The sequence below is a fragment of the Ischnura elegans genome, chromosome 10 (genome assembly GCF_921293095.1).
Source record: "Ischnura elegans chromosome 10, ioIscEleg1.1, whole genome shotgun sequence".
NCBI lineage: Eukaryota > Metazoa > Arthropoda > Insecta > Odonata > Coenagrionidae > Ischnura > Ischnura elegans.
The window spans coordinates 68,730,429-68,757,259 of NC_060255.1; the positions used below are offsets into that span (position 1 = coordinate 68,730,429).

Consider the following 26,831-nt stretch of genomic DNA (forward strand, 5'->3'; position numbering starts at 1 on the left):
GTCTTTCAAAAACACAGCTTCTTATCACTACTTCATATAAGTCTCTCGAAATAAATCTTATGGATATGGTGGCCTGACGAAGGTAAATTTTCGATGGATAAGTTAACGGTAAAGACATAGAAGGCCCCGAAAATATTAAATGAGGTAGGTATAGAAAAAGTGAGAGAAGAACTACGACAATTTTGAGAAGCTTAGCTCATTACAGAATTGAGTAAAGCTGCGACAAATCAATCTTAAGATAGCTGACCAGGTGCAATAGCCCGGTACGATAATGGATTCATATTGATCGAAAAAATAATATCCTTGCTCGAAAAAGGTGAAGCAGTGGAAGCATTTAACCAACACCACAGTATCTGTCTGCCTTATAATGTTATACTTACCACCGGATCATGATGGATTCACTTGGTGTCCTTCACAAACGCATGAAGTGTTTCAAAATCCTTTTCATTCTTAAGACAAGGGTGTTTATTTTTCTGCAGCATACTAGGTTTTCTTCCACATAAGTTACCTTCTCCCTGGCATATACCTAATGAATTTTGACAAATCGAATCACTATAATGTATTCTGAAATAAAAGGCTAATTACAATAATTCTTCAGAGAATTTTACTGATTACTTAGCATTAAGACCGATACTAGAAACACGTGTCTACATTCCCGAATTGTTTTCTAAAGATGCGGAAAATAATTAGTTTAACATGAAAAAGGTCATTACAAAATTATATTCACCTCTTATTTGAAGAGCCAATGTGAAAACACAACTTTAAAATTAAAATAAATTATCTAACTACACTAATCTATAAAAATTATTTATGAAATAAAAATTTTCACCTTTTTTATTTAGACCCTAAAAAAGTCTAGCTGCCAATAATATCATCGCTCCACGGTATTTTCCGTCCTTCTTAAGGGATCCGTTTCCTGCATTGAGGTTTGAATGACTCCGTCCTGGCTTCACCAAAGAATCAATCCTTCCTGGCAGCTACTGGCCCAATTGCTATTTCTACAAATCAAAACTACGTGATCGCAAATAAATTGTATTTTCAGTCAAGCAATTTTACAAATATTTCACAATCAAAGAGAAATCCACATTGCGTTATAAACTCACGAAAATATATGTAAATATCGATATTACCCCGAATAACAGTGAAATTAACTTAGACGAGAAAAAATAAGTCATCATTATATACAAGCTTCAAAAAAGCGTAATGCATACACTCTGTGTTATCTAAACCCTGATTTCCTCATCTTAAACAAAAAATGCCACACTCACCTTTCTCACAAAAATACATAAAGCAAATGCAACTCCAAATATTGTCTCCAGAGTTCATATTGCCAAGTCTTCTTGGGTTCAGCGATCCTAATGTGAAGGAATTCTTAATTTTGCAATGATTCACCCCACATGTAAAGTTCTTCCAAATGTTTTTATTGCCAGAATCCGAGATAACATTTTTCTCTCCTGAAAACATTTTCCAAGATGGTGATAGGTTCTTGGGCTTTTAAACACCTCTTCTGTGCGCCAATTGGAGAGAAGGCGATCTAATGTCGTGCGCATAGACATTTTAAAGGGCACAATGGTAACATATTTACCAACGACACAAATCAAGAAACTGTAGAATACAACAGCTATTTATGAACAAAAACCCAAAACCATAATGTATTAACATTTATTCTTTTAAAAGATAAATTAAAAATGGCAAGAACAGAAGAGGCTCAAAAAAGAAGTTTCACAATAAAAAAAGGAAAATGTTGTTTGACCTTTTTTACATGACACCCTCATGGTTCTTTATTTGGTGCCTCAAAGATGTTTTTATTATCGTTTTCAATGATACAGACAGAGCGACTACTCAAATTGCTCTCCTTATCTTCCATTTCTTCCTTGGATATTAGTGAAAATTATCTGTCTCTCTCTTAATATCCGGCTAACTCAGCAAAAGTCTGATCCATTTCATCGGCCAGCGACTTGTATCTATCCTTGTTGATACCCAACTCATCTGTGGAAAAGGAACAATCGAACATCGTTTTGTGAGTGTTGGGATGACATGAAAGTTCCGCCACCAGATGGAAGCACCGCGCCCCCCTCCACGAGGAGGGCTCGGATGTTAGCAGAAGAAGAAGATGGGTATGAACGTCCATGGCGGAATGGTAATTAAAGAGTGTTGTTAAAGCCTTTTGTTGCCTCAATACCATTATTATTTTGTAGCACACCACAAATACTCAAGTATTTTCACAGGCAGCCTCATTCAAGTAAAAAAAAACAATCTGTATGATGGTTGTAATGGTGGATGTAGAGGTGTCTGATAGCGGTTATGGCTGCAGGAATTAATGTTGCTGTGTAATGTTATTGTGATGATTGTTATTAATATTGATTATATTTGCCATTCATTATTAATGAGAACCACATCACACATCATCCCCATGGAAACAGTTGGTATGCGACTAATAGGTAATTTCCCCGTCCAAAAACTACCCCAATCCAGTCCTTCAGCGATAAATAAGGTAAAGAAGAGTGGAAAAGCAGAGCAGACAGACAGGAAATGGAAGAAAGTGGAAGAAGGTCTTGCAGATGGTGAAGTATGTGTTTTTTAATAGCCAGTGAGTTCAGAGAAGGTCTGGTCCAAGTCATCACAGATTGCCTTGTATTTCTCCTTCTCATGGAACAGATCGTCTGCAAGGAATAGGAAGGCACTGGTTAGCAAAAAACGACATTCCGTAATAGCCAATGCAGTTCCCATTGTTTTTTTCATTGGAAATAAAAAACTTAACGAAATAAACTTTTTTTGAAACTTTTTTACAGGAGAAAATAATAAAATGAAACTTTGAATCGATCAATGAGAAATTGTTAAGTGCAAATCAGCCATTCTTATTAACCGCCTTTTAGTAGGCACTTGACAAAGCAAAAGCGGCTGCTTTTTTGTTATAACCAATAAAATCAATAACTAATAAAGCTTAGATTGCGGCCATTTAAAAAGATTTTGCTACAGCTAGGCACTTTATTTTCTTAAATATCAAACAAATTTGGCCATTCAAGTTACACAGCCACGCTTCAGTTTAATACTTGCCAAAAGCACAGAGAGGACATTGGACAATAGCGACTAACATGACTACTAACATTAATAGCACATAAAACTAAGATATCTAACTACAGCACTGAAAATAATATACACTAAGAGAATGTATATAAAGGCCCATGCAAAAGGAACGTAGGGTTAAAATAGTATGTATGCAAAATATTGGATTCAGAGACGAAAAGTTTGTTCCATCCAACTAGTAGATTTACCGTTAAAAATTAAATAACGTTAAAACGAGGTGTATATTTCAAGGTAAAAATTCATTGCAAATACAAAGTGATACGGTTTGGTGAATAAAAAATTAAGATGATGTCAGCGGTATGCAATTCAAAAATGCTATTCTTTCAATGTTAAAAAAAAACAATACCTCGAACCTAAGAGGACCAGCAAAATTTTAAAGATATTCTGACAGTTAGTTACATAGCTCTTGTCTACAAAAAGCAAAGAGTGACAATTTTACCAGCTAGGATGATAGCAATTCCTAAGGTATGTTTACTGTTCAAAAAAAGATAACTAAAATTCTATCCAATTACTGATATCAAAATATTAGTGCTCTTCTACTAAGACAATCTACTTAGAACAATTTACGACTATTTTCGACTGCAGTGCAAATAATGGAAAGCGCCATTGTGTAAAAATACAAATAGACCAAAAAAATCATCCTGCATGAAAAAATTAGAATCGTGTATATTGCAATACCGCATTAAAAATACAAAAAAATTTAAAAAATACATCTCCTGCGCTGGTCGCAGTGACTTTTTGAAAAATAAAAAAAAAACGAAAAGTTTGTGTATGGAATAAAAAATAGTCAAAGCTTTACCTTCAAGCCTGTCAACCTCCTTCTGGAGCTTCTTGACAGACTTCTCAGCGTACTCAGCACGGGCCTCAGCCTGTCAAATGATAATTAGCATGGTATCGGATTAAGGGATTCAAACGTCAATAACTTGCATGATTGACATGCACGTTGAAATATTGAAAGTTTTCAAAAGCGTTTAGCACAAACGAGAGTGAACTTTAATAGATTATAATTGCTTCTCAAATCATTTCGGAAATTTATTCTGCTTATAATAGGTAGCTTTCAGAACTTAATAATAACGGATATTAATATTATCAGTACGGCATGATCCATCCTTGCATGAAATAATTGAAGGTTCGTTATATTTTCATGACAGATCAATTTAAAAAGATAAAGGATGGACAATACTTTTGAACCCAGTGTATTAAAAAATATGCTTACTTACCTCTTTTAGCTTAACGGTCAAGCTCTTGATCTGCTTCTTGTACTCCTCTACTCTCTGGTTGGCCTGTAGAATAAATTTCCAAGTAAGTAACAGTATATGGGTAGATAAGTATATCATAAATTTGATATCGTGCTACTCCCGGGGAAATGGCATGTGAGCAACTAAAACCATAACAATTATCCTTGCAACGGCATTTCGTTAGATTTAATTTTGCTTCTAACAGCTTTTTGGAAAATTATGCGTCAAATTATCATTTATTTAAATAAAATTTGAATATTTATCATAATTATTATTCAAGTTCATATGGCACATGATGATTCAAAAGCCCATTTTTTATAAAACAGCGCATTTTGAGTGCGTACTTCATAAAAAAAACATTTTCGAATCGAAGAAGCTTCATTTTTTTAGCAAATGTTATGTCATAAATATATGAACGACCGTCATGTAAAACACGTTCGGCAGCCAAACAAATGTACTCGCATAAATCAAAGGACTATAACAAAAATATTATATTTTTCTGCGTAAACACAATTTTTAAAAAAATATTGTACCGCCAAAAATAACTAGCACGCATTGTAATTATATCGGTAATATACCGTGAAGTCCTCCCACCTATTTCATCTTCATGATTTCACTTTCACATGTGCGGCTAAAACTCAAACCAATACCAGACACAAGTGATATATAGAGAGTATAAAAATATTGCATCCGAAAAAACTACAAATTAATACAAATTCACGAAGATGAATCAATTATTTGTATTGTATCTATGCATATTTACATAGATAGGAGACAAGTTCTGGAAGTTTACCACTAAAATTTATCATCAAAGTGTCCTAAAACTCACTATTTTGCATCTAATTCAAGTAATTTTATCCACTTCAGCCTCCCAGAAAATCTCGTATAATCACAAAAAAAACATTCATCCATTCGCCACTGGCACGATTAGACTTATTTTAAGAAATTTAACAGTTGTATTAGGTCGTAGATATCACATTTTCTATGAAACGCTATGGCTATTATTTTATGTCATTTTTTCTCTTTGAGATTAAAATTGATTCCATTAAACTCGCTTTACTTTCTCAGAGAAATAAAATTGATTCTTGACGCCGACGAATTTTGAAGCCGAATCGTAAGAATGACAATCCTTCAAATTACTTCAATGAGAGACCACACGGCTGGAATCCCGAATAACCTTTTTCTTTCAATAACTTGTTTGCTAAGTTAAGTAGTACACTAGTAGTAACATAAAACTCAGGCCATGACGAAGATCGAATCGTAGGTCTCCTTGTCTAAGTAAAAACCAAGTAAATCAGGAAAAATATTATTCATATAGCTTCCACAAACGTTCGTGGGTGAAGGCTAAAGGATTCTTACCTTCTCCTCTGATACTTCCAGAGACTTCAAGCTGTTTCCGACGACCTTCAACTCTTCCTCAAGCTCCATGATCTTTCTGTAATAAGAGGAAGTGCATCAGTGTCATCTGAAATTCGGAAAAAGTCCAATATAACAAGTTTGGACGAGTGCTTGATTGGATGAACGTCGGTTTCCACGATTTTCAACTCCAGGCAATCCAAATTCCAAGGTAACGTGGTTCAACAGTTCAGATAATCTGACATTTCGAGGCTAATGGAAGGCGGAGAAATGCAGCAGAAACCCATTTTTCCCAACAAAAATGAATAGGATTTTAAAAATTTAGATGCCTACGTTGTCCCAAAAAAATCATATGTAGGTCTGTATTAAAACTAAGAATTGAATTTTGAAATCGCTATTGTTGAATAACTACCAAATGGAATAGATAGTGGCCGTGACATTATTAAAAATTCATCGACTTAAGGTTTGTAGGTAAGCGAGAACAAAATATTATCTGTTAATGACCCTAACGATATGAAATTTATCTGCAGAGTGAGATTCAATGGTCTTATAAAACTTCGTTTGCATTTACTTAATAAATGTGTCAAATTAGTTGAATCTTAATCTAAGCCACGACATATTTTATTTATGCTTTCGTCGCATGAAGAAATACTTTTGCATTTTTTTTAATTCATCATTTACGTTGTACACATGAAAATAAAATCAAGAATGAAGTAACTAACTTTCTTACTTCTCTTGATTCCCTCAAATACTTCATGCATCATTTCAGCTTCAGCTAATTCATTCCCAATATGGCTTCCAAACTATATTCCTATCTGCCACGGGCAAAAAAACTTTAGCCTAATGAGGAGACACCATTCGATCATATTAATTTAATTATCACAAAGTGTCGCCAATCCACCGCACTTATGTTATAATGACATATTCGTTTCTCAACTCCTAACTGAGTTGCTTCTGTAAGACTGCTTCTGCAAGATCGTCTTAATATAAGATCACGCCAAGCAATATCTTCATCCTCGGTCCACTTCATCATTACGTCTCAGCTTCCATCCTGGCCTACTTACGAGTCTCCGGACTTGACACGGTCCTCAGCGACTTCCAACTCGTCTTCAACGAAGGCCAGTTTCCTTGACACCTGGTGATCAACGAGGAGAAGTACTGACGTGAGTGGAATGTATAGAAATTGAAGAGCGAAACACAAGCTACGAACTTATGACAACAATAAGTATAATCGCACACCTCCTAGTTGAAACAATATACACAGATAAAATAGCGGAGGATAAAAATAATTCGGAAACAATCGTAAACAAAAAGGGTACTACCTGAGAAACATATCAAGTTGATTATAGAGTTCAATATGAAATTGAAAATATAACGATATTAGACCGATAATAATCCAATACACAACTCTGAAGTCAACAAATATATTTACCTAGTGCATTGCTTTCAATTTGGTAGACATAAATTTAATTGAACTTAAAATAGTATGGTATCCCAAGAATATACAATTCCGTCCACAAGCATTAATATGCACAAAGCAAACCGATCTTTACATAAGAAAGTACGTGCGTCTTGTAATAGAGCTCACCAAATTGATTACTAATGCTTGATAACTACATTAAACATAAAATGAAGTGATTTGCTGCTTACAACAAAGGAAAAACGCCAAATTGAATTGATTCAATGCATAACGTATTGAAAAAGGCATAATTTTTTATTTATCCTAAGCCATTTCAAATGCTTGGCTCTCGCGAAAAATTTTGATGAGATTATTTGACGGGAAAGAAAATCTTTTCGTGACCATACACTCACAATGTCCAGTAACTTCTGGACTTCCAGAAGTTAACTGGACTTTTTATTTAGAACACTAGCCATTCGAAAAAATTATGAGGACACAATTTCTTAATCATTATGAACATGTAAAGGCTAATATCACCATATAAATTGCAAATTTACTGCACTCAGAGCTATTATAGAGATATTTGTGTCTAAACTCCTATTTAAGTGAATTCTGCAAGCCCGAATCCAAGGGTCGATCTAGTATGGGGTCTCTTTAAGGTACTGTGACAACTGTTGGACAACTGAAAACGTATTTCGACAAGAAAGGGTAGGTGGTAAATAAACGCCGCATTCCATAATGTTAGGGGGCTTTTTTTCTTTTATATCTGCTTCCTCACCTCATCAGACTTTCCGTCGGCGTCTTCAGCGAGGAGTCGGGCTTCCTTCAGCTGGTTCGTCAGTTGGTCCATCCTTTCCTCATCCTGCTGGCTTCTGTTCTCCAATACCTTGCACATACTGCGGGAAGAAATCAAAGATTAGGACTCCATATTGTCAATAAAATGAATTGATCATTTTGTCTATTTCACAAACATTATTTCGTATACCTTGATTTCCTCTATAAAATGACACGGGAATGTTGTAACCAGTCGAAGTGTGTGTAATGCGTGAAAAGATCGACTTATTTTTTTACCCTGAGAGAATTATATAAAAGCAACTCGCATACAATTGAAAGTACAGGAATCCGCCTCTGAAAATCATACACCTTTATCTCATTAAGTATAAACTTAGAGATATAAGGTAATCAATCTGGTACCTTAAAAATGTGTGTTCTCAAATGGTATTAAACTTTGCTAGTTTCATGAGGCAACAGTTTAGCGAATTTAATTAACGAAAATAAATTAGAGAAACTAACCACTCGAATTGAATTGCGTCTAGCTCCATAAAGTCCAGGACGTAAATGTTCTGATGAGATGAGATGATATGATATATTGATGAAATAGTTTTAGTGTGCTTATTTGGATACACTTATTTATAGCTTGAATGATTTTAAAAGTTTAACTTTGATTGACGAAATTTTAACACCTAATTATCATTTAATTGAACACCAAAATTAAATTCGATTAAATAAGCATAATTACACTTTTAGTTTAATATTTACTGTCCAAATCTTTCAAGCATACGGATGAAGAGTTCTTATCCAAATGCTAAAAGACAGCAGCTTCCTTTCATAACTTGAGAAAGAACCAAGAACGGGATTGTCAAACTTTCATGGATAGCAGGACAGCTATGACCCACTGACGCTATTACATGAAATCAATACCATGTTCCCTCGAAATCCAGAGCCATTTCCCTTGGGAAAATTCACCCTGGATCAGAGTCTCCCTAGCTTGCTAGAGCCTACGGCATCCTTCACTTTAACAGCACAGGATTCCAACGTAGAAATATGGTCATACGTTAAATATGACTCTTGGTAACGAAAATTACGATGTTGCTTCCAAATCGAATAAAACCACATCACCAACTCCAGCATTAATTTTATTCTACAATGATTTTGAAACTTTTCTCAGTTTTTCATTTACGTGAAACTCAAAGTTATATTAAAAAAGACCCATATCATGAGGTACCAATAAAAACTTTGTAGTTTTGTACAGTACGGTAGCTTCTTATTAAAATAGAAACTACAGGTAGTGTTTAGACATGTGAAGTTTCGATTTAATAAACTAAGGATGGTACAAAACTACTATGTTTAGCTTTAAATCGTTTAACAAGCTCTTTCAACAAATTTCACATGTCACGGTTGAACAACATGTAAGGAAAAAGTACACAATGAAATTTAAGTTTTTCTTGCAGCAAAAAATCCGGCGTTATTAAAAGAAATCATAACCTTAGCTAACGAAAATTTAATAATGATTAAATGATAAATGATAAGTGATAACAACAATGATTTTAAATACCGCCTGACCCATTCTACGATGGTACAACGACATATATGCATCTATCGTCTTTCGCTATTCCGAGTAAATTCATCAAGTGTCTATATTCCAATGCAAATCGTCCTTTAATGAATATTGGGCGAAGGTGAGAGATAATCTCGAGTGGATTAAAAGAAAAATTTTGGGGATCTGCAACCGTTCATAATTGAGGAAATAATTTCAATTTCCGGTTTCAGAAGACTATGACTTGAAGTGTTAATGGTCTTGAAAGACCTCGCGATTCAATATATATTATGCAACAAGGATTGGATGTCTAACAAATATTTTTATTGTCATCATTTAGAATTTTTTTTTCTTTTATTAATTCTGTTTTTTTTAATAGTATTATAGGATGAATATTTTCACCTTCGATATCTCTCTCCAGTCAATTATTAGCCATCTTCGATTCATCCGTGATTCGATATCACATATTACCTCATTTATCTCTTCCGGTAACATCAATTTTTGCCGAACCCAATTTGTTTTACTATTCTTTAAATGTTCATCTTAATAACAACGGCTTACTTCAATTCAAAACATTATTAGTTAAGTAAGATAATCCAATACTTTCACTGAATTTCATTTTGCACGACAAAATTATCAAGTGCCAAGTAAATTCAGCGGAAATATTGAAATGTCTTATTTGATTAATATTAGTAACTTTCACCACATCGTGCCACATACTATAAAAGATAAATAAGAAAGAACAAACTTTGTATTGATCCACCCATTTATTTTCGTGGTACGACTAGTTTCGACGCAGCGGCGTCATCCTCGGGTACAAAGGCTACGAGCAATATATTATTGCTTGTAACCTTTGTACCTGAGGATGACGCCGCTGCGTCGAAACTAGTCGTACCATGTTTTTATTTATTGAAATGATCTTACACAAAGTTGAGCCTGTGACTATAGAGATTACCTACTATAAAAGATATTCAAAATATCATTTTCATCCTAATGATTGCACAAATTTAATTTGCCAACCCCTTTGGGACTTTGGGAATAGGACTTGTCTCTCCGTGCTTAGAGTGCCAGAAGAATTAGCCCGGTGAGTCAAAGTCCGTGGCATACGTACCGCTGGGATTCGTCGGCGGCTTCGGATGCTTCAGCCAGCTTGGTGAGGGCGGTGCCTGATCGCTCCTCAGACCTTTCCAAGTCCTCCTCAATCATCTGGACCTTGCGGTTAAGTGCGGCCATCTCGCTCTCAGCCTACGACGTAAATTTCAAAGATAAACTCAACGAGGAACATCATTTTAGCGCGAAAATAATCATAAAAAATAAAGCTGCAATTATCATAATATACACTGCATAAGGAATGGCCATTTTTTAGGAAATACAGTTTAATTGGACAATTTTTTGATACATTGACACATTGATAGTTAATTTTATCCATTTTTTCCTTAAAAAGTGAAGTAGTTACCGGCACGAGTATTTTAACTCCATTTTAAGTTATCACAGGATAAGAGCAGAAATAGAAAAAGAAGGATAAATATTCCAGTCCTCCAATCAATACAAATTACCCGAATAACGTAAATGCGTGAGCGAGAATTGTAATTCTGTTGACTTCTTTTAACTCAATATGAACTTTCAGGGTAGTACTTTTTCTTTAAAGAACGACTTTACTATCGCCTTTTCAAATTTTGAATAATTTTATCAATAATTTGCCCTTGTTAACAAATATTTAATGCAATATACGAGTTGAAAAAGGGAAAATGACCACATGACTTATTTTATGTTGAAATATCAGTAATATTGAGTATTTTGTGTAGCTTGGTCACACGATATCTACCACAGTTGTTGCATTAGGAAGCCTGTTTTGAATGGGGTAGGTACTGTGTCCATAACCTTGGCAATTGAAGAATATCTCACCATCACGAAACAAAATACTTTCCACCGGATTAAGTCCTATTCAATTAGCTTATCACATGACTTTCCATAATATGCGGATTATATTTCAAAATATATATTACCAAAACCGTTCACTGTTTAACTGTCTAAAACGATATAGCGTCAGCATTTGTATAATTATTTCATACTGAAACCCACTAGAATGATTTTTCACCTCAAGCAAGGAGAGGTAATTGAACATGAAGAAATATCTAGGAGAGCAACCAAAAATTGAGAATATGCGTAATACATATTGTCAGCATTTAAAAAATTATAACAACGCATTTTCTTTTTGAAATATAAGTCTTTAGAAATGTAAATCTTAAGAGACTATTATCCAAACTCGGGAATTTGAACTGCGCGGCACTTGTAATTTTGATATCCATAATCTCAACCCGAAAGTTGGAATTCGGAATAAGACAAAATGGACGCCGACATTATTAAGTGTTAATCATATTCACTCTGGATGAAAATCACACAAGCGTCACGTCAGTAAACGGCGCAGATAAATTACATGCTGCGAATCCAATCACAAAAAAGTAGCCAAATTCACCGCTTTTCACCAATTGATGAACGAGCCCGATAAGATGGGGGTGTTGGAGGGTTTGATGGTGGGAACAAATTTTATTGAATGTATGGGAAACATGGCGTCACAATTAAGTCTTCTAGACTTCATAAACAGCCCTTGAGCCCTGCTTTCTTCAAATACATTTCGCCTCTCCACAATGAACTGCTGATAACATTCACTGAGTCATGGACGACGGTTGATCCCATACGATTTTTTAAATCTTATCCGATATCGACGCAATTCCGACTGGCACCTACAATTCGTACAAGTATGACTCCGAATGGTTAGTCCATACTTATTGCATTTGGCTTCAGCTTTAGCGTACCCGAATTGGAACACATAGTCTTAAAAATACTTGTAGGGAAATGTGACGTGTCCGTGGACGCTGTTCGTTTCATGGCCAGCCTCCAGGTGGCAGGGCGGACGCCGCCGTTCGATTCATCCGAGAGCGGCGCTGCTATCGCTTGGAGTCCGTGAGGAGTTTATTTCGGATGGGAAAGTGACGCGGCGGTCGCCTTCGCTCGACGAAGAACGAAAGCATGTGGCGAGTCGAGTGTGAATGCATGTGTTTGCGTGTGTTTTGGGAGCAGACGTCGGGAGGAAGGGGGAGGAGGCTGAGGAATTCGTACGAGGCTTCCCTGCATCTATTCCAGGCGTCGTGACGTTTCGGAAGAAAGTATCGCCTTGCCGTGGCGAGACCGGCGGGCTAAATCTCCGAGTCTTAGTGGACCATATCTATTCAAAGCCCTAATGGCGTGATAAGCGATATGAAATGGATGTAAACGCGATTATTCACTCTTTCTCTAGTTCCCCTACCCCTATAATACATTTGCTTCCTCATAATAAAACACAATTATAAACTCCACACTTATTTCAATAATAACAAATCCGGGTTTCGGCAGCTCAGTGGTTTATCCTAGGACATAGAAGGCTGAGGAATTCGTACGAGGCTTTGGCGGCTCAATGGCATTTCCTAGGACCTATAAAATGGCCCCGAGCTGCTGAAACCCTAGTTGGTTACCATTAAGTGTGGAGTTTACGATCATATTGCATTGTTAGGAATAACAATCTTCACTAAGTATCACCTGAGACGATTTATTGAATAAATTTGTTCCCTTCTCTGTTGCAACTGTAACGTATGTAATAACTCGATCAATATTTCGTTTAAAGAAAGAAACGCTTCTCACTAAGTTCATAAACACGCTTAATATTAAATATTACATGGAAAATTGCCAGTTTTACGTTACCAGCCAGTTTATAAATACTCATGCTTTTACTAGATTAAGAGAGAAAGTCCCCTATAACTGTAGAACTTAAATAAACTGTAAAAATTGATCAATGTGTTTCATAATTTGATATCTTCCATCAATCTAAGCCAAGTTAAAATAAATCAATGATATTGCACTTGTAACGACTAATTACTGCCTCTGCTTTAGAGATGGAAGAAGTAATTGAGACACTTAAATTTTTTCTTTATCCAATTCCTACTGCTACTTAAACTTTCATTTATGTTACGTCATTACCTTTTTAGTTAATTTTTTTTCCTAACAAATATGAATATTTTATGCCACTTCATCTGACATTTAAACGTATATCTTGTGGAGCGTAAAGAACTAAAATCTACATTACATTTGGAATTACAATCACTACCAAGATTTTAAGGCGAGGAAACGTAACTGCTCGAATTGCAGGGAAATATTTCATTATGCATCACTTCCACTCATTACTCAAGCTATATGAAAAGTAGAATATTTTAAAGCTATTTTAAAGTCGTTTATAATTACCGAACTTCATTTAATGCGATCTGAATGTCTTTGAACCATAATTTTGCCAGCATTATCAATGATATTGCACTTGTAACGACCAATTACTTCCTCTGCTTTAGAGATGGAAGAAGAAAACCAGATGGATAATTGTGGAGGAATGCTCAGTGATTCTGTGACAAAAGCCAGGCCTTTCTCTCCGAACGAGAAAGTTTCCACAACAGTGAGGCGGGCGAAGGGACTGTGGGAGTGTGTTTGTGACGGTTTATAGGCCTATCCGCTTTAATCTCTTGCTTTCATGAAGTAACAGGCCGAAGGGCACACATGGGCATTGGGAAATTATTGTGTTCGGAGGGACCTACGTTCTGCAGGGCCTTCTCCTTCTCCTCGAGGTCCTTGTTGGCCTGGATGAGGTTCTCCTTGTTGGTCTTCAGGTCAGTCTCAACCTGTGTCAGCTTCTTCTTGAGGTCAGCAACCTCCTCGAGAACCTGTAAGAATATGATTATTTTAGCTTTCCATTGACATTTGTGGATAGTATTTATGTCACTCATGAGGCGTCATTAGAAATGTTTAAAAATTTTGTACTGTTTGTGAGTGAACTCTTTGAATAAATAATTAACTAACTTATACGCAACTAGCATCAAATTTAAATTCAATTACATTTCACTATTACATTCCGAGGAACTGGACTAAGCACTTCGTGCATGAACATGACTCGATGTCGAAAAATTATGGGCGACAGTATATTGTAAAAAAACTTAGGCAAAAAAAGATTATTACCATGAAAGAACCAACCAATTACAAGGGACAAGCTGTCACTGCAATTATCTCATGAGGCTCAATAAATTGACTTAATACGTTTAATTAATATAAAAAAATTACAAATACTTGATTGATTTAATGAAGAATTACAAAACCTACGTCTGGAGGATTATTATGAAATTATGCTCATGAACCCATTCTAAAACTAGTTGAATTCAGTTTCTGTGATTGAGCTATCACTTGGTTCTCCGCTAATTTGCAAAAAAGTATTCTCATGGAATCGTCCCGATTTTACTTGCTTTAACAACTTCCTTTTCATTTTTAGTCGTGGCAATCACAACACAATCGCTCAAGTAGAAATCATAATGATATGAAACTGGATACTTGAGCAATTGTAATTAATTTAAGTCAAAATTTCGATTTTACCAACACATAATTTCATTCCAAATTCTCAAATAAATAATACGGCTTCATAAACTTGAAAAATAAATGCCTAAGAGCATAAATCATTTTTAAATTCATTCCCTTACTATGCTTAAAAATATAAACAAAATAATTTCATAAAATTTACACACCTATATGCATTTATGACCTTTTCCATGTTAGCCGTAGTAAAAAAACAGATATTTTTATATTTAAGCAGAAAATCATTCACTTGTTTCTATTGCATTGGTTGTTGTAATGTTCAGCCTTAAAACCCTCCTTAAATTTACGTATTCGACTAATCTGACCACGCGTACACCCCCGCTGGTAACGGGCTTCGAGCAAATAAAGTCCCCACACTAAAGATATCTAAATAGGAATGTGAAAGGAATGATCATGTTATGAAGCTTGATATATTTTAATTCTATTTTCAGCCTTTTTATGAAAGATGTAATTTTACATAGAATTTATTGCTATTTTTAATAATACTAGGCATACATTAAGACAACTGATATTAATTCTAAACATCGAGTCAAAACAAGCATTACTTTAGTCCAAAAACAACGACAAGCAAGCGATATAAACCTAATTTTTAAACTGATTATCCTTCACATATATCATTAGAAACCTCATATTAGTATCAAGTATCAAATTTGTATTCTTCAAAGTTCGGGTTATTTTGTTTAAACTCATTTTAGGTAACTCTACCGTCAGCAGTATCCATCACCGTTAGCGCAATTAAAAAGGCATCCTCTTGCTTAGTCGTTTTACCATATTTTTTCGCAATGTTCACCAATTATTACTGATTATTTTATACTTAATGGAATTGATACTTTTGAATATTTACCTAGCCAAAAACCGCAAAAAATCTCTACGAAGGTTTCCATGAATTAAAATGGTGAATTTTCTCAGTCTTAAGATTACTACATATTCGTGAAATCTTTGCAAGAATTGAGTCCATGCACTATTGAAAAATTCCCGACCCGGCTTGTATGAGAAAGGATACTGGTACATCCATATTTTTAGGAAATAAGCATTACCTTTGCATTAAAGATTAGCTATGGTTTAATAAATGGACCTAGTACCAGACTTTCTTGATTAAAATCACTGGCCGAGAGTATCAGGGAGCGAATCAAAGCTGGAATTTCAATGTTTTTCGCCACGAACCTTGTCTGCGCGTCCGTTTGCGTCCTTAGCCTGTCCCTCGCAGGTGTCTGCCTTGTCCATGGCATTGTCCTTCTCCAACTTCATCGCCTGCATCTTCTTCTTGATTGCGTCCATGGCGACGGCTTTGTTTCTTCTGCTCTGCTAACGCGAATAAAACTCCCACCCGCTTAAGAAGTGGACCTGAAATATAAGCAAAGAAGAGCATTACATTAGACAAAAAGAATAGAAATATCTAAATAACCAATTAGCATAGATTAAGGCAGTTGAATATCTCTCTCATAAAGTGTAAGATTTAAAACAAAAAATTTAAAACTCTTTTATTTAAAAAAAAACTAGCATTTTAACTCTTCCCAATTGCACACAAAATTACATTTCTAAACACTTTACCTCAGCCTTTTTTGATATTTGAATTCCAATTGAAATATTTAAGTTAATGAGGTCAAAAGAGGAGTAATAATTGATTTAAAAGGAAACTTAACTATTATCACACACAAAAGTCCGCCCAACACAGTAAAAAGGCATGCATGGGAAAGATATATTCAGCCAGACATCGCAATTTCCAATCGAACAAACAATTGTCAACCAACAAGTAAATGAATCCAAAGTTCATTAATCCATTCAATATACAAATATCTTAATGAATCGAGAAGAAAATAACTAAATCTGTCGCTTATAAAATATTTACGGATACACTATAAAAAGTAAATTACTCCAACGAAATTGTTGTAAATACAAAGAGTTTTTTTTATTATCGCACAATTTTACCAAATATTGAAAACTAAAACAATAAAAATAACGTCTTAAGGGGGAATAACACGATTCTAAATATCACACGGAACTGTAGAGTAGACACTCTATCCCTTCCATAACTGGGTACTCGATGATGAAACAATCCATGAAAGATGAAATCCCCTCCGGTGCTAGAGTAAATAATTTTATGCCTATAAATACCGAGGCAAGAGAAATTCCTCATATTTCTCCAAAAGCAGTACCAATTTTCTCATAGTCACTTCAAAAACCACTGCAAACCGTGTGATAACTGTGCAACTCTGATTGAATTTATCACTGGCAGGACAATTTTTCATAGCGTAGATATCATCTGGATTAGTTTTGGCAAGAATTTTCAAGACGCAAAATTCAAGAATATGATGGCAGATGAATTCCTCATACACTAGCTTAGATTCGACATCAATTGGCTAGCTAGGTTCCGATCTTTGCCAGAATCATTTTCCAAAGAAGCTCGGATGAGCAGGTAAAAATAGAGGTAACTTGACGGAGCATCTGCAGTCAGACACTGGAATGCTCGCATGCCACTGATTTTGTGTTCCCACGTAATATCCGTTTAGCCTTCAGAGTCGTTGGCAATTACCATTCGTACCGACTCGAGTAAAATGTCACAAGTTCTCGGGAAATATCTGGTTACTCGGGCGCCTGAGGCCTATCCTATTTTGTCGAGGTTTATCTCGAAGGAAACGGACGCCGAGTTGGCACACGGATAGTTTGGGAATTTGATAGCAATTGGAAATTATTCGTCCTTGCTCGATGGGAGTCAACTTTTGGAGGACAAGCAGGCCTTTGCATCCCGCATGTGGCTGTTGATTATGGTAAAACTTAGCTCAATAATATTAACCGGCATTATTAATACATGTAATTCGCAATATATATTTTGCTCTCTCCATAATTAGATTTTTCTACCTCTTGTTGGCCTTGAACTTTACTCTTCACCTCTCATAAAACAGAGTAGAATTTTGGAAAGCAATATGGATTTTTATCACCCTTTAAAGTAATTACAGGGCATAATTAATGAAAAAAATTGAACATACTTTTACACTGCAAACTAATGTAAATTTTGCACTATATTTCGAGTCAACCAGCGCTAATCAGCATTATGAAGTATTTATCACGCATAAAATGCATTTCTCCTTACCCTATAGTGAAACGACTATGCCCAACTAATATTTTGAATAACCGCCTCAGAATTTATTTTTAAATAAATAATACTGCTATTCTCAGCACAAACATTGCGATATCATCATCACTCCAAATAATAAATTGTTTCGATTCTATTAATCATTGCTGACATGCATAAAAACATATATATATCAAAACATTGCTGCATAGATATCATTAAATCGACTACGGCATAGATGAATTATCTTCTTCGAGTATCACCTTGACCATCACCTTTTTCGAGTATACTTTCTCTTAGATGCAAGACGTTCTAAGCCAACATTAGGTTGAGAAGCAGAAAACGGAAAATTGTTTTCGTGGAAAAGGTGTTTGTGATAGTCAAATCCTATCAGTCTACTATTCCAGTCAGCGACAAGACATGAGATATGGTTTTAGTCATTACTGACTTTAATATGATATTACCGCCGATGTTCAAACTCCAGAATGCTAAAAAACACTGGCCTTGATGCAACCATATGACAATCTTCACGCATATTAGGATATTGTACGTCAAGTTTACATTGTCATCAAAACTAAACTTTTCAAGTAAGAGGAACGCGTAAAATTTTAAATATAACTTCCATAAAATGTCATTCTTAAGTTTCACAGTCATCCAACTGTTTTATAGAGTATCAAATTTCGTGCTGTGAATGATTCTCGTAAACGATTCTCCAATTTTTCTTCTCAATAAAATACATTTATCATAGATTTACTTCAAGTGTTCGGTTTCTTTTCATTCCCTAGCAAGAAGAAGTTCACGGATTGGAATGATTTCGTCTTGATACAGCTAACCAGATCCGAAATGCTCGTCTTACATTCGCCCTCGATATCATGGCCGAATTTGTTCATTGGTAAATCTTATCATAATAGAGCAGAGAGATGGTTTGGAATCTTACAGGAATAGGTATGTAAAAGTGATACATCTAGATATAGTAAATTTTTCCAAATAAAAAAGAAAAGGGAAGTTAATTCAATAGACATAAATACGCTCTGACAACTGTTCTTGTCGGTTTTGCAAAAGTCATTGGAAATGTTGAACAAGACCTTTTTCCTTGCAAAAGATGATCACTTTGACAAAATTGCTGTGATTGTAGATTTTACTTCCATTAAATTGCTTCTAGAAAATTCCACTTCGGATGTAACTTCTAGCCGTGAAATATAATTTCTTACCCCGAGACATAAATCTTTCATAAGAAATATCATGGATTGAACGTAAGGTCAGCATTTACAATAACTATCCAAAATCTTTTTCATCCATTTCATTCTTTCATCAATAAGTCTTTGCAAATTATTGCATTTATATTGTACGCCAATTTTCAAGACATCAATATCAATAACGAACCGTCAAAATATTACCCTTTCCCCACCACGGCTTTACAGTGTCGATAGGCACCATTTCTACACATGGTGAAATTTATTGGTGAAAGGTTTCAGTGATTATGTGACATTAATTTGCAAAGAGTTAGGGTAAAGAATAAATTCAATAATCTGAAACAACCTATACCTCCGAGAGTAATATGAATTCAAGAATAGTTTTCAAATAATAATTTTTATGCGTAAAAAAGGATCTTACATTCAACACATTGTATTTCATATGACTTTTTCATGTCCTGTCGTTAAAAACTTTCTATGATGTCTCTCTATTGTGAAAGCTCAATATGTGTGGGAGAAGCAATTTTTAATGGTGCAACGCTTCTGCGAAAATAAAATGCTAGATGTGAACGACCTCATCCTAAATAAATGTGCTGTATAAAAATAAGACCTCCAGTATAAAAATGAGTGCAACATTCAATTGATAAATTACGTGAGATTTTTATCTTGACATATTTTATTGAAACCTTGTCGTTTCTCTTGATTTTCGGAGCATGGTGAGTAAGAATGTGGAATCTCAATATGTGTGGCAGAACCAATTAATGGTGTACCGCTTGTTTGAAAATAAAACGTTTGACAAGAACGACTTTTCTAAAGAGATATGTTTTATATTATTAGATATCCACACATAAAAACGAGTAAAATATTTAATTGATGAAAAGCGTTAGTCAAAATTCGTGGGATTTTTATTTTGGCATGTTTTAATAAAGCCATATCGTTGCTCTTAATTCAAGGACCACGCTTACAAAAACCGGTGATAGATCAAAGAGATGAGGACAGCTGAAGGAGAAAATGCACAGATTACTGGCAGCGGGGGCGTGATTGTTGGGTAATCAGTCGGGGACAGTGAAAGACGGAGAGGAGAGAGACAATAGAACAACCCTGGTCCTCCCAATCTAAATACCGCGGTTACGCCCCTGCCCCCCACCCTTCCGCCTCCTCCTAGGCTGCCTCCTCCTCCGCCGCCCCGTCCCTCCTTCCTCGCCCGGGGTCTCCTATAAATATCGTACTCGACCCATATCGCTCTCCTCCGCGCTCTACTTTTGGTCACTGCCAGAGAGGCCCCGCCAACGCCTCCTGGAACCCAAATCGTGCAACTCCCTAAAATCTATCTCTCCGAACGATGCTCTCACCTAATCTCCACGATAGAAAAACTCTGGGTTCTTTTCGTATCTGTTCGAGGGGCCATTAGGTTATATTTCTCAATAATCATCCTCGGCTCATCATGCTGAACATTCATGATATCCATAGCGAAAAAGTTACTTGGTCTCAAGAAAAATCGTTAGTTTTCTCAGCGTATTGCATTTATGAAGATTTCACTCAATCGGCCAGTCATATCTGTCAGTTATTGCCTCCGGTTCCTATAAGTGGATGTTAATAATATTCATAACGAAAAAGTCTCATGAAAGTATCTTTTGATTATGAAGGTTTCGCGGGTTTTCGAGCGGGTTACTTTGTCGGCGCCGACCCTGATGACGATGGCAGACTACGTTATCGAAATATTGGTGTCCATATTAACACAACTGATGATGGCACAGTTGCGTTGCTACTACCGGGATAAGTTAATCATATAATGTGTCCATTGAAAATAATTCTTATTTTATGTGGGTTAATTTTTTAACAGAAATTTCTGGGATACCTAAGTATTTAATCCCCTCGACCCCTGAATCACTGGATAAGGATGACCGTTGACCGTGACTTAATTATCTACAACAGGCATTTTATGGCAACAAGTCCGGTCATGGGCTACTACAGTACCCAAAACAAACTGACCATATTTGCATGGAAGCTTTAAAAACCAAATTATCGTCGCTAACGTTTCTGATACAATGTATTAGGATATAGGCGGCTATTTGATGGTGCACGATTCGAATTATAAGTCGGGTTATGATAAAATATCTAGATAACCCAAGGAAATAGAACTGCATCCACAACGAAGGACCTACAAACCAAATCAGCAACATCATCTAGACTCTATTTTCACAGTAAAACATTGGGTTTTAATGGCGTTATTGTCGTTAATTATAACAGTTTCCTTCTGAAGATTAATTAAATAGCGATCGAACAAAAAATCTAAAGATAATTATATTATGTTTCATTAATAATGAAACAAAATGAATAAGCATAACAATTTATTTTGCAAGGCAACATGTGATTGACTACCCCACAGACGCCTACAATTTGTCACAGCATATGAACATAAACGTCTTGACAATCTAACATAATATCAAGGGACTAATGGGGCAAAGAGCCAGTGCTGTATGACTATACATTTTCGAAAGTTAATGAGGCGCGGTATGCTAAATATTCGGAGTCTATTCCCGCTTAGAAGGCACACCTTGCCGAGTATAGCTCGACTTTGTTGGCAACGTAACGGGATACATCCACACAATGCTGAGTTTCAGCTTTCCCTCAAGTGAGAATATGAGTGAGAATAAGATATACCACAAATATTTTAGCTAGATTCTGACAGGTGGATGTAAAACAAGCAATAATTACGACTTGAATCCAATGAGCCACCGCCCAAAGGAGGACTGGTCTATGAATACTGGACGGCCTGTATCTACCATTATTTCATCGCGGTCCTTTCAAATTGCGCGCATACAACGCTAATGACAAATATAGCATTAAATCTCATTGAAGTCGTATCGATACTGCATCCAACGCTAAAACAATATGATCAGATGACCTGAGGATGTTTTATAATCGGGATATTAACTTGCATTGACGTTAAGAAATTTGATTAATAAGCTTCCAAAGGTATAAGACAGTGGAATGAAGGGTGGGCTGCATACAAACTGATACGATTGCACTACGGAAATTTCTCACCCGTCTTCATATAATGTGATCCTGATCTTAGTTAAAATAGTTAGATATGACATTATTTTCTGACAACCTGTTTTCGAGCTGCATCTTTGAAAATATTATGGGTATATCAAACGAAGTCAATGCATATCCCAGCTTACAATTCTTATGGTAAATGGCAGTTAAATAATAAAATATGCTTGGCGAGAATCTTTACACAACTTCTAGTCAGGGTTTACGTCCTCTCATATTAAATCAAGAAAATATGGAATTTTTAAATAAGTACTTTGTTTAGAAGACCCTTAAAACCGTCTGAAATCCAACTAACGCAAACATTTCAGGCTAAAAAATGAAATAGATGCATTGAAATACGTCTTTGCTGAGAAAACTAAATATTTTCCAAACTTAATTCAGGACTTAATGATATTTTTGTTATTTTTATACCCGGATACATGTAATTGCGCAGAAAATAGAAAATTTATAATACACTGTGTGTTCTCATCGTATTTATTTTTGCACTTTGGTTCTACTTAAGGGATGGGGGTAAGGTATGCCTGCATACTTGACCACGGGCCAGCAGACTATGCATTCCTCACCGAGAGAGAGACGTGAAGAAAGCGAGCGAGGGTTCGCACTTCTAGAAACTTCTCGCCAAAGTGACCCAAAAGCATGAAACGCTTCGAGGCAAAGATGTTTTTCTTAACGCGCGCTCGATCATAGAGAGCCCGTGGGTCCAAGAGCGGAGGCCCCCACCGTCCGACGTGGATCCAGCTCTTTTTCCCATCCGAGGCAAGTTTAAAAATAACCGCCTCGGGATTTTGTTTCCTGCCGAAACCCCGCGCATGCGCGGGACGGAGCAAAATTGAATATAGTGATGAGGAGAGAGGCTGTGGGGGAGGGCTGTGCGGAGGAGGTGGGGAAGGCGGGAGAGAAGGAGCGAAGGAGGGGAAGGGGATGAACTGGGAGTAAGTTTCCGAACGAAGGAGTCTGCAGGGAGTAACAGGTGCATTTTTCCGTGAATGCAAGACGGAAGTGCAAGGCAGATCTGCCACGGCGGAAGTTAGATAACAAGTATCAAGTGTTTACACCGATCTGAAGCTCTTGGTATCTAAGAAACTGAAGCTCAATTTATCCTCATATTTATGAAATTTCCTAATGATATCCTAAATGGAAAATCAAGGAAACCAAATCGAAATGAACAACTAGCTTCTGAACTGAATGTCCCCCATTAACCTCAAAATCTCATGAACGCAATCTCACAGTGTTGAAGACTGTAATTCGTCCTTTGATAAATATGAATCTATTTTCGCAGCAACATAGATTAGATTTCCATAAATTTGTGCTTAAGCAGGCAGAGTCTTGCATTTCAAGACTGTCACTTTCTCTATCACCACTCTATCATGTCTTGACTACTATGAACAAATGTTATTACGTATACCTAGTTCGGACAGAATATAAAACTTTGTCTTCATGTGGAATAAAAAAAATGATCTCATGTGAGTTAATATCGCGTCGAAATCATTACCTATTGTTAGTGAAAGTCTGCTTGGAAAATTCAAAACGGAATTGGATGGATACATTTGCGAAACAGGCGAGTATTTAAGAATGTGAAGGCCAATTACATGAAAAATTGTAAAAATATAAAAACATCTGACGTATCAGTATAAAATGGCGCCCGCAAACAGCCGAAGGCCTTCCTGGGGGCTCTTGGACCTTAAATACGTGCAAAAATAAGACTCGACATTGGAAGGACACACTTTGCATGTGCATATATATGTTACTGTTTGTACGTGAATTGAGGTGGTTTATATCTTGATTGACTAAGCATCTTTTGCAGCAACAGTTTCAAGTTAGGTGAAGATCTTGGAATACGTAGAGAATGTATATGATCCGTGATTGCTGGCATTCCGGAAAAACCAAAGATGGAGGTGGATGACGTAGTTCCAGGAGTGGTCTCCAGGTTTCCAATGGCTGGAGAAATATGATGGGTTCGGTGTCATCTCCTTCACTTGATCGAGAGCAAAGTGGAACGACCTCGCACTTACAAAATTTCTCGCTTGAGCGCCTTCACGCTGCGCTGAGCGAAATGGCATCCGCGCATGCGCAATGGGGCCTAGGGTATAAAATGTCACCACCCAATAGCAGCATACTTCCAAAAATGCACAGCATTCCAAGAGGTTGACTCCACGAGAGGATGAAACAGATTTTTCTCCCCTTCTCCATTTCGGCTCACGGTGAAACTCTAGCAGCCACTGGTTTGTATCCGCCAAAATCACCTAAAAGGATTTCCACAATCTTCTCGGTCTGTAGTAGGTTACTCCCAGGACAATAAAGTTATAAAAACTTTTTAACATGTCCGGACCTAATAGAGTCCGTGAAATTACTGCCGATTCGGCGAGAGTCGCTAAAACTGCGTCAACTTTCAATGCAGGCAAAATCCAAAGCTGGTTAGGAGATCCGCTAGATAGCTGCAGACTTCTCGATTAATTGGACACAATTTATTCATTCTAATATCACTCATTCAATGGTCAGTTTATAAAGATGTCAACTCGTACGTCAATCCGCCAGTTCGTCACTTCACCACAAAAATCCGGGCGCATCACAGTTTCCACGATCCGAAAATCACATCCTGAAGGTAATCGAGCTCCTTGCAGAGAAATTCAGCTTCCACGAGGCCGCTGAGTCGGTGCAACCGGTAATCCACACATCACAATGGCATCTTTAGATTGACATCTATCACTACGATCCAAATCACCTTCCATACCAATCGGTACAAAAATAAAAAAAGAATCCCTCAACACGGGCACCAAAAATTCACAACCGCAACCAGATCGTGTCCCGCGGAAATGATCCAGTCGTCCTGAAAGTTACATTCCTCGGGCCAGAGGCAACAACAGCTCGCAAAGCAGGGATGGTGTTAGAAATGCGTTTAAAGGAGGCGTTAAAAAAAACTCGAGTTCAGGAGTCAAAGCTGGTTACAGCGGGTTTTTGTCGGCTGGTTTAGCACCATCCTCGGGGTCAACCAAAATGGGAGGGGTTTTGAGTTTGACCCCCGCGCGCCACCCTGGTAGAAAGCACGGTTGTGGGCCCTTACCTTATGGAATAGGATGAGTAGCGGCGGACGCGTTCGGTTTAAAAACACGTTTTTAGTGAAGGATCGTGGCGCACAGCCCTCCTCACTTGCTCCGCTCGCACTGAAGAGATCGCCGGAAAGAAGAGCCGCGGGTCGGACCACACGTCCTGCATCACACGCGGGGCACATACACGCGTGCCAGAGGGGGAGAGGGAGGAGGGGGCGTGGTGGGGGGGATAACGTGAACGTGGGGGAGGGGATGTAAGAAAGGGGTTGGGGGAGTGGGCAATGATGAGTCCACGAGTGGAAAGGGATGATCCTGGAAAGGGGTGCTGAAGATCTTCTACTCCCACCTTGAAGTATGGGAAGGGGGGATACAGGGGTGCTGGTTTGTGGGAAGGTGGACGGGGGTAGAGGGGAAATTTTCCTCTTCCATGAAAAGATGGTGGGATTTGGACTAGGATCCAGGGTATGAGGTCTAAAACTCCAACCGCTGATGATGGTGGTGGCATGTGATTTTCAGGGTGGGGTAATACCTCTCCTCTCGACTATACCCACCGTTGAGTGAAGGGGCTGGGACAAGGGGTGCGGGCAGGGTGGGTGCGTTGGTAGTGGGAGGATGTGGTCTTCTAGGCTCCACCTATTCCTTCCCCTTCTACCTCCATCTCCCGAACCATAGGAGCCCCACCCCCTGGGAGGCGAGGGGCAGAGGAACCAAAAATGGCTAGTGAGAGGTGGGGGAGAAGGGGTTGGAGTGGGATGGGTAAGAGGGGAGATTGAGAGGGGAGACGAAGGTGGAGGAGAAGGTAAATAAAGAGAGGAAGTAAGAATACGCGGAGGGAGGGATTTGGAGTAAAACGTAACTTTATGCACATGTGGAGGGCCAAAGTTTATTTTACATTTGTAGCATATTGCCAATAAATCTCTAAAAGCACATACTAGGTACCACGAGTTTGGTTCCGCCAAGAACAGACGCGAAGTGGGAGAGCACCGCAAGACCAGTTGGCCAATTTCGCAATTAGATAACTTTCTGCATATGTGAATGGCCAAAGTTTTTTTTGTAACGTACAGCCAATAAATCTCAAAAAGCACGTACCAGGTAGCTAGAGTCTGGCTTCGCCAGGAACTAAAGCGGAAAAATGGCGTAGAAGCATTGAGCGAATTTTGCAATCAGGTAAAATTTAAAAGTTAACTTTATGCACATGTGGATGGCCACAGTTTATTTTACATTTATAACGTATGACCAATAAATCTCTGAAGGCACAAACTAGGCACTACGAGTCTTGCTCTACCAGGAATTGAAGTGGAAAAATTGCGTAAAAGCATTGAGCGAATTTTTCAATTAGGTAACTTGAAAAGGTAACATTATGTACATGTGGACGACCAAGGTTTATTTTACATTTATAACGCATGACCAATAAATCTCTACAAGCACATACTGGATACCACCAGTCTGACACCGCTAGTAATTGAAGAAGGAAGAATGCCGCAAAATCAGAAGGCGAATTTTGCAATTAGGTAAATTTAAAAGTTTAATTTATGCATATGTGGATGGCAAAAGTTTATTTTAAATTTATAGCGTATCCACAAGAAATCTCAAAAGCCAAGTACTTGGTACCACGAGTCTGG

General features: G+C 37.1%; 1 protein-coding gene across 2 annotated transcripts; it reads right to left on the bottom strand.

Annotated features, from left to right (window-relative positions):
* Positions 1-1,400: 1,400 nt before the first annotated feature.
* Positions 1,401-25,342, bottom strand: LOC124167198 (tropomyosin Lep s 1.0101). 2 transcript variants are annotated; one of them, XM_046545043.1, is made up of 10 exons: positions 25,224-25,342; positions 16,004-16,183; positions 14,014-14,139; positions 10,509-10,642; positions 7,859-7,976; positions 6,746-6,816; positions 5,685-5,760; positions 4,308-4,370; positions 3,887-3,956; positions 1,401-1,989 (listed from the first exon to the last, which is right to left on the bottom strand). In XM_046545043.1, exons 2-10 carry the CDS (start codon positions 16,115-16,117, stop codon positions 1,907-1,909), a joined length of 855 nt encoding a protein of 284 aa, XP_046400999.1. In that variant the 5' UTR covers positions 16,118-16,183; positions 25,224-25,342; the 3' UTR covers positions 1,401-1,906. The 2 variants fall into 2 exon arrangements, with proteins under 2 accessions (XP_046400999.1, XP_046400998.1); XM_046545042.1 differs by having other exon boundaries at positions 1,401-2,663; positions 25,224-25,341.
* Between the last annotated feature and the right edge of the window lie 1,489 nt (positions 25,343-26,831).

Excerpts from the sequence above, each read along its gene's own strand:
- LOC124167198 (XM_046545043.1), bottom strand. The coding sequence starts at position 16,117 with ATGGACGCAATCAAGAAGAAGATGCAGGCGATGAAGTTGGAGAAGGAC. Across the intron at positions 5,761-6,745 it reads CGTGTCAAGTCCGGAGACTC|AAAGATCATGGAGCTTGAGG; the intron begins GTAAGTAGGCCA and ends CTCTTATTACAG. Across the intron at positions 3,957-4,307 it reads TGACCGTTAAGCTAAAAGAG|GCTGAGGCCCGTGCTGAGTA; the intron begins GTAAGTAAGCAT and ends ATCATTTGACAG.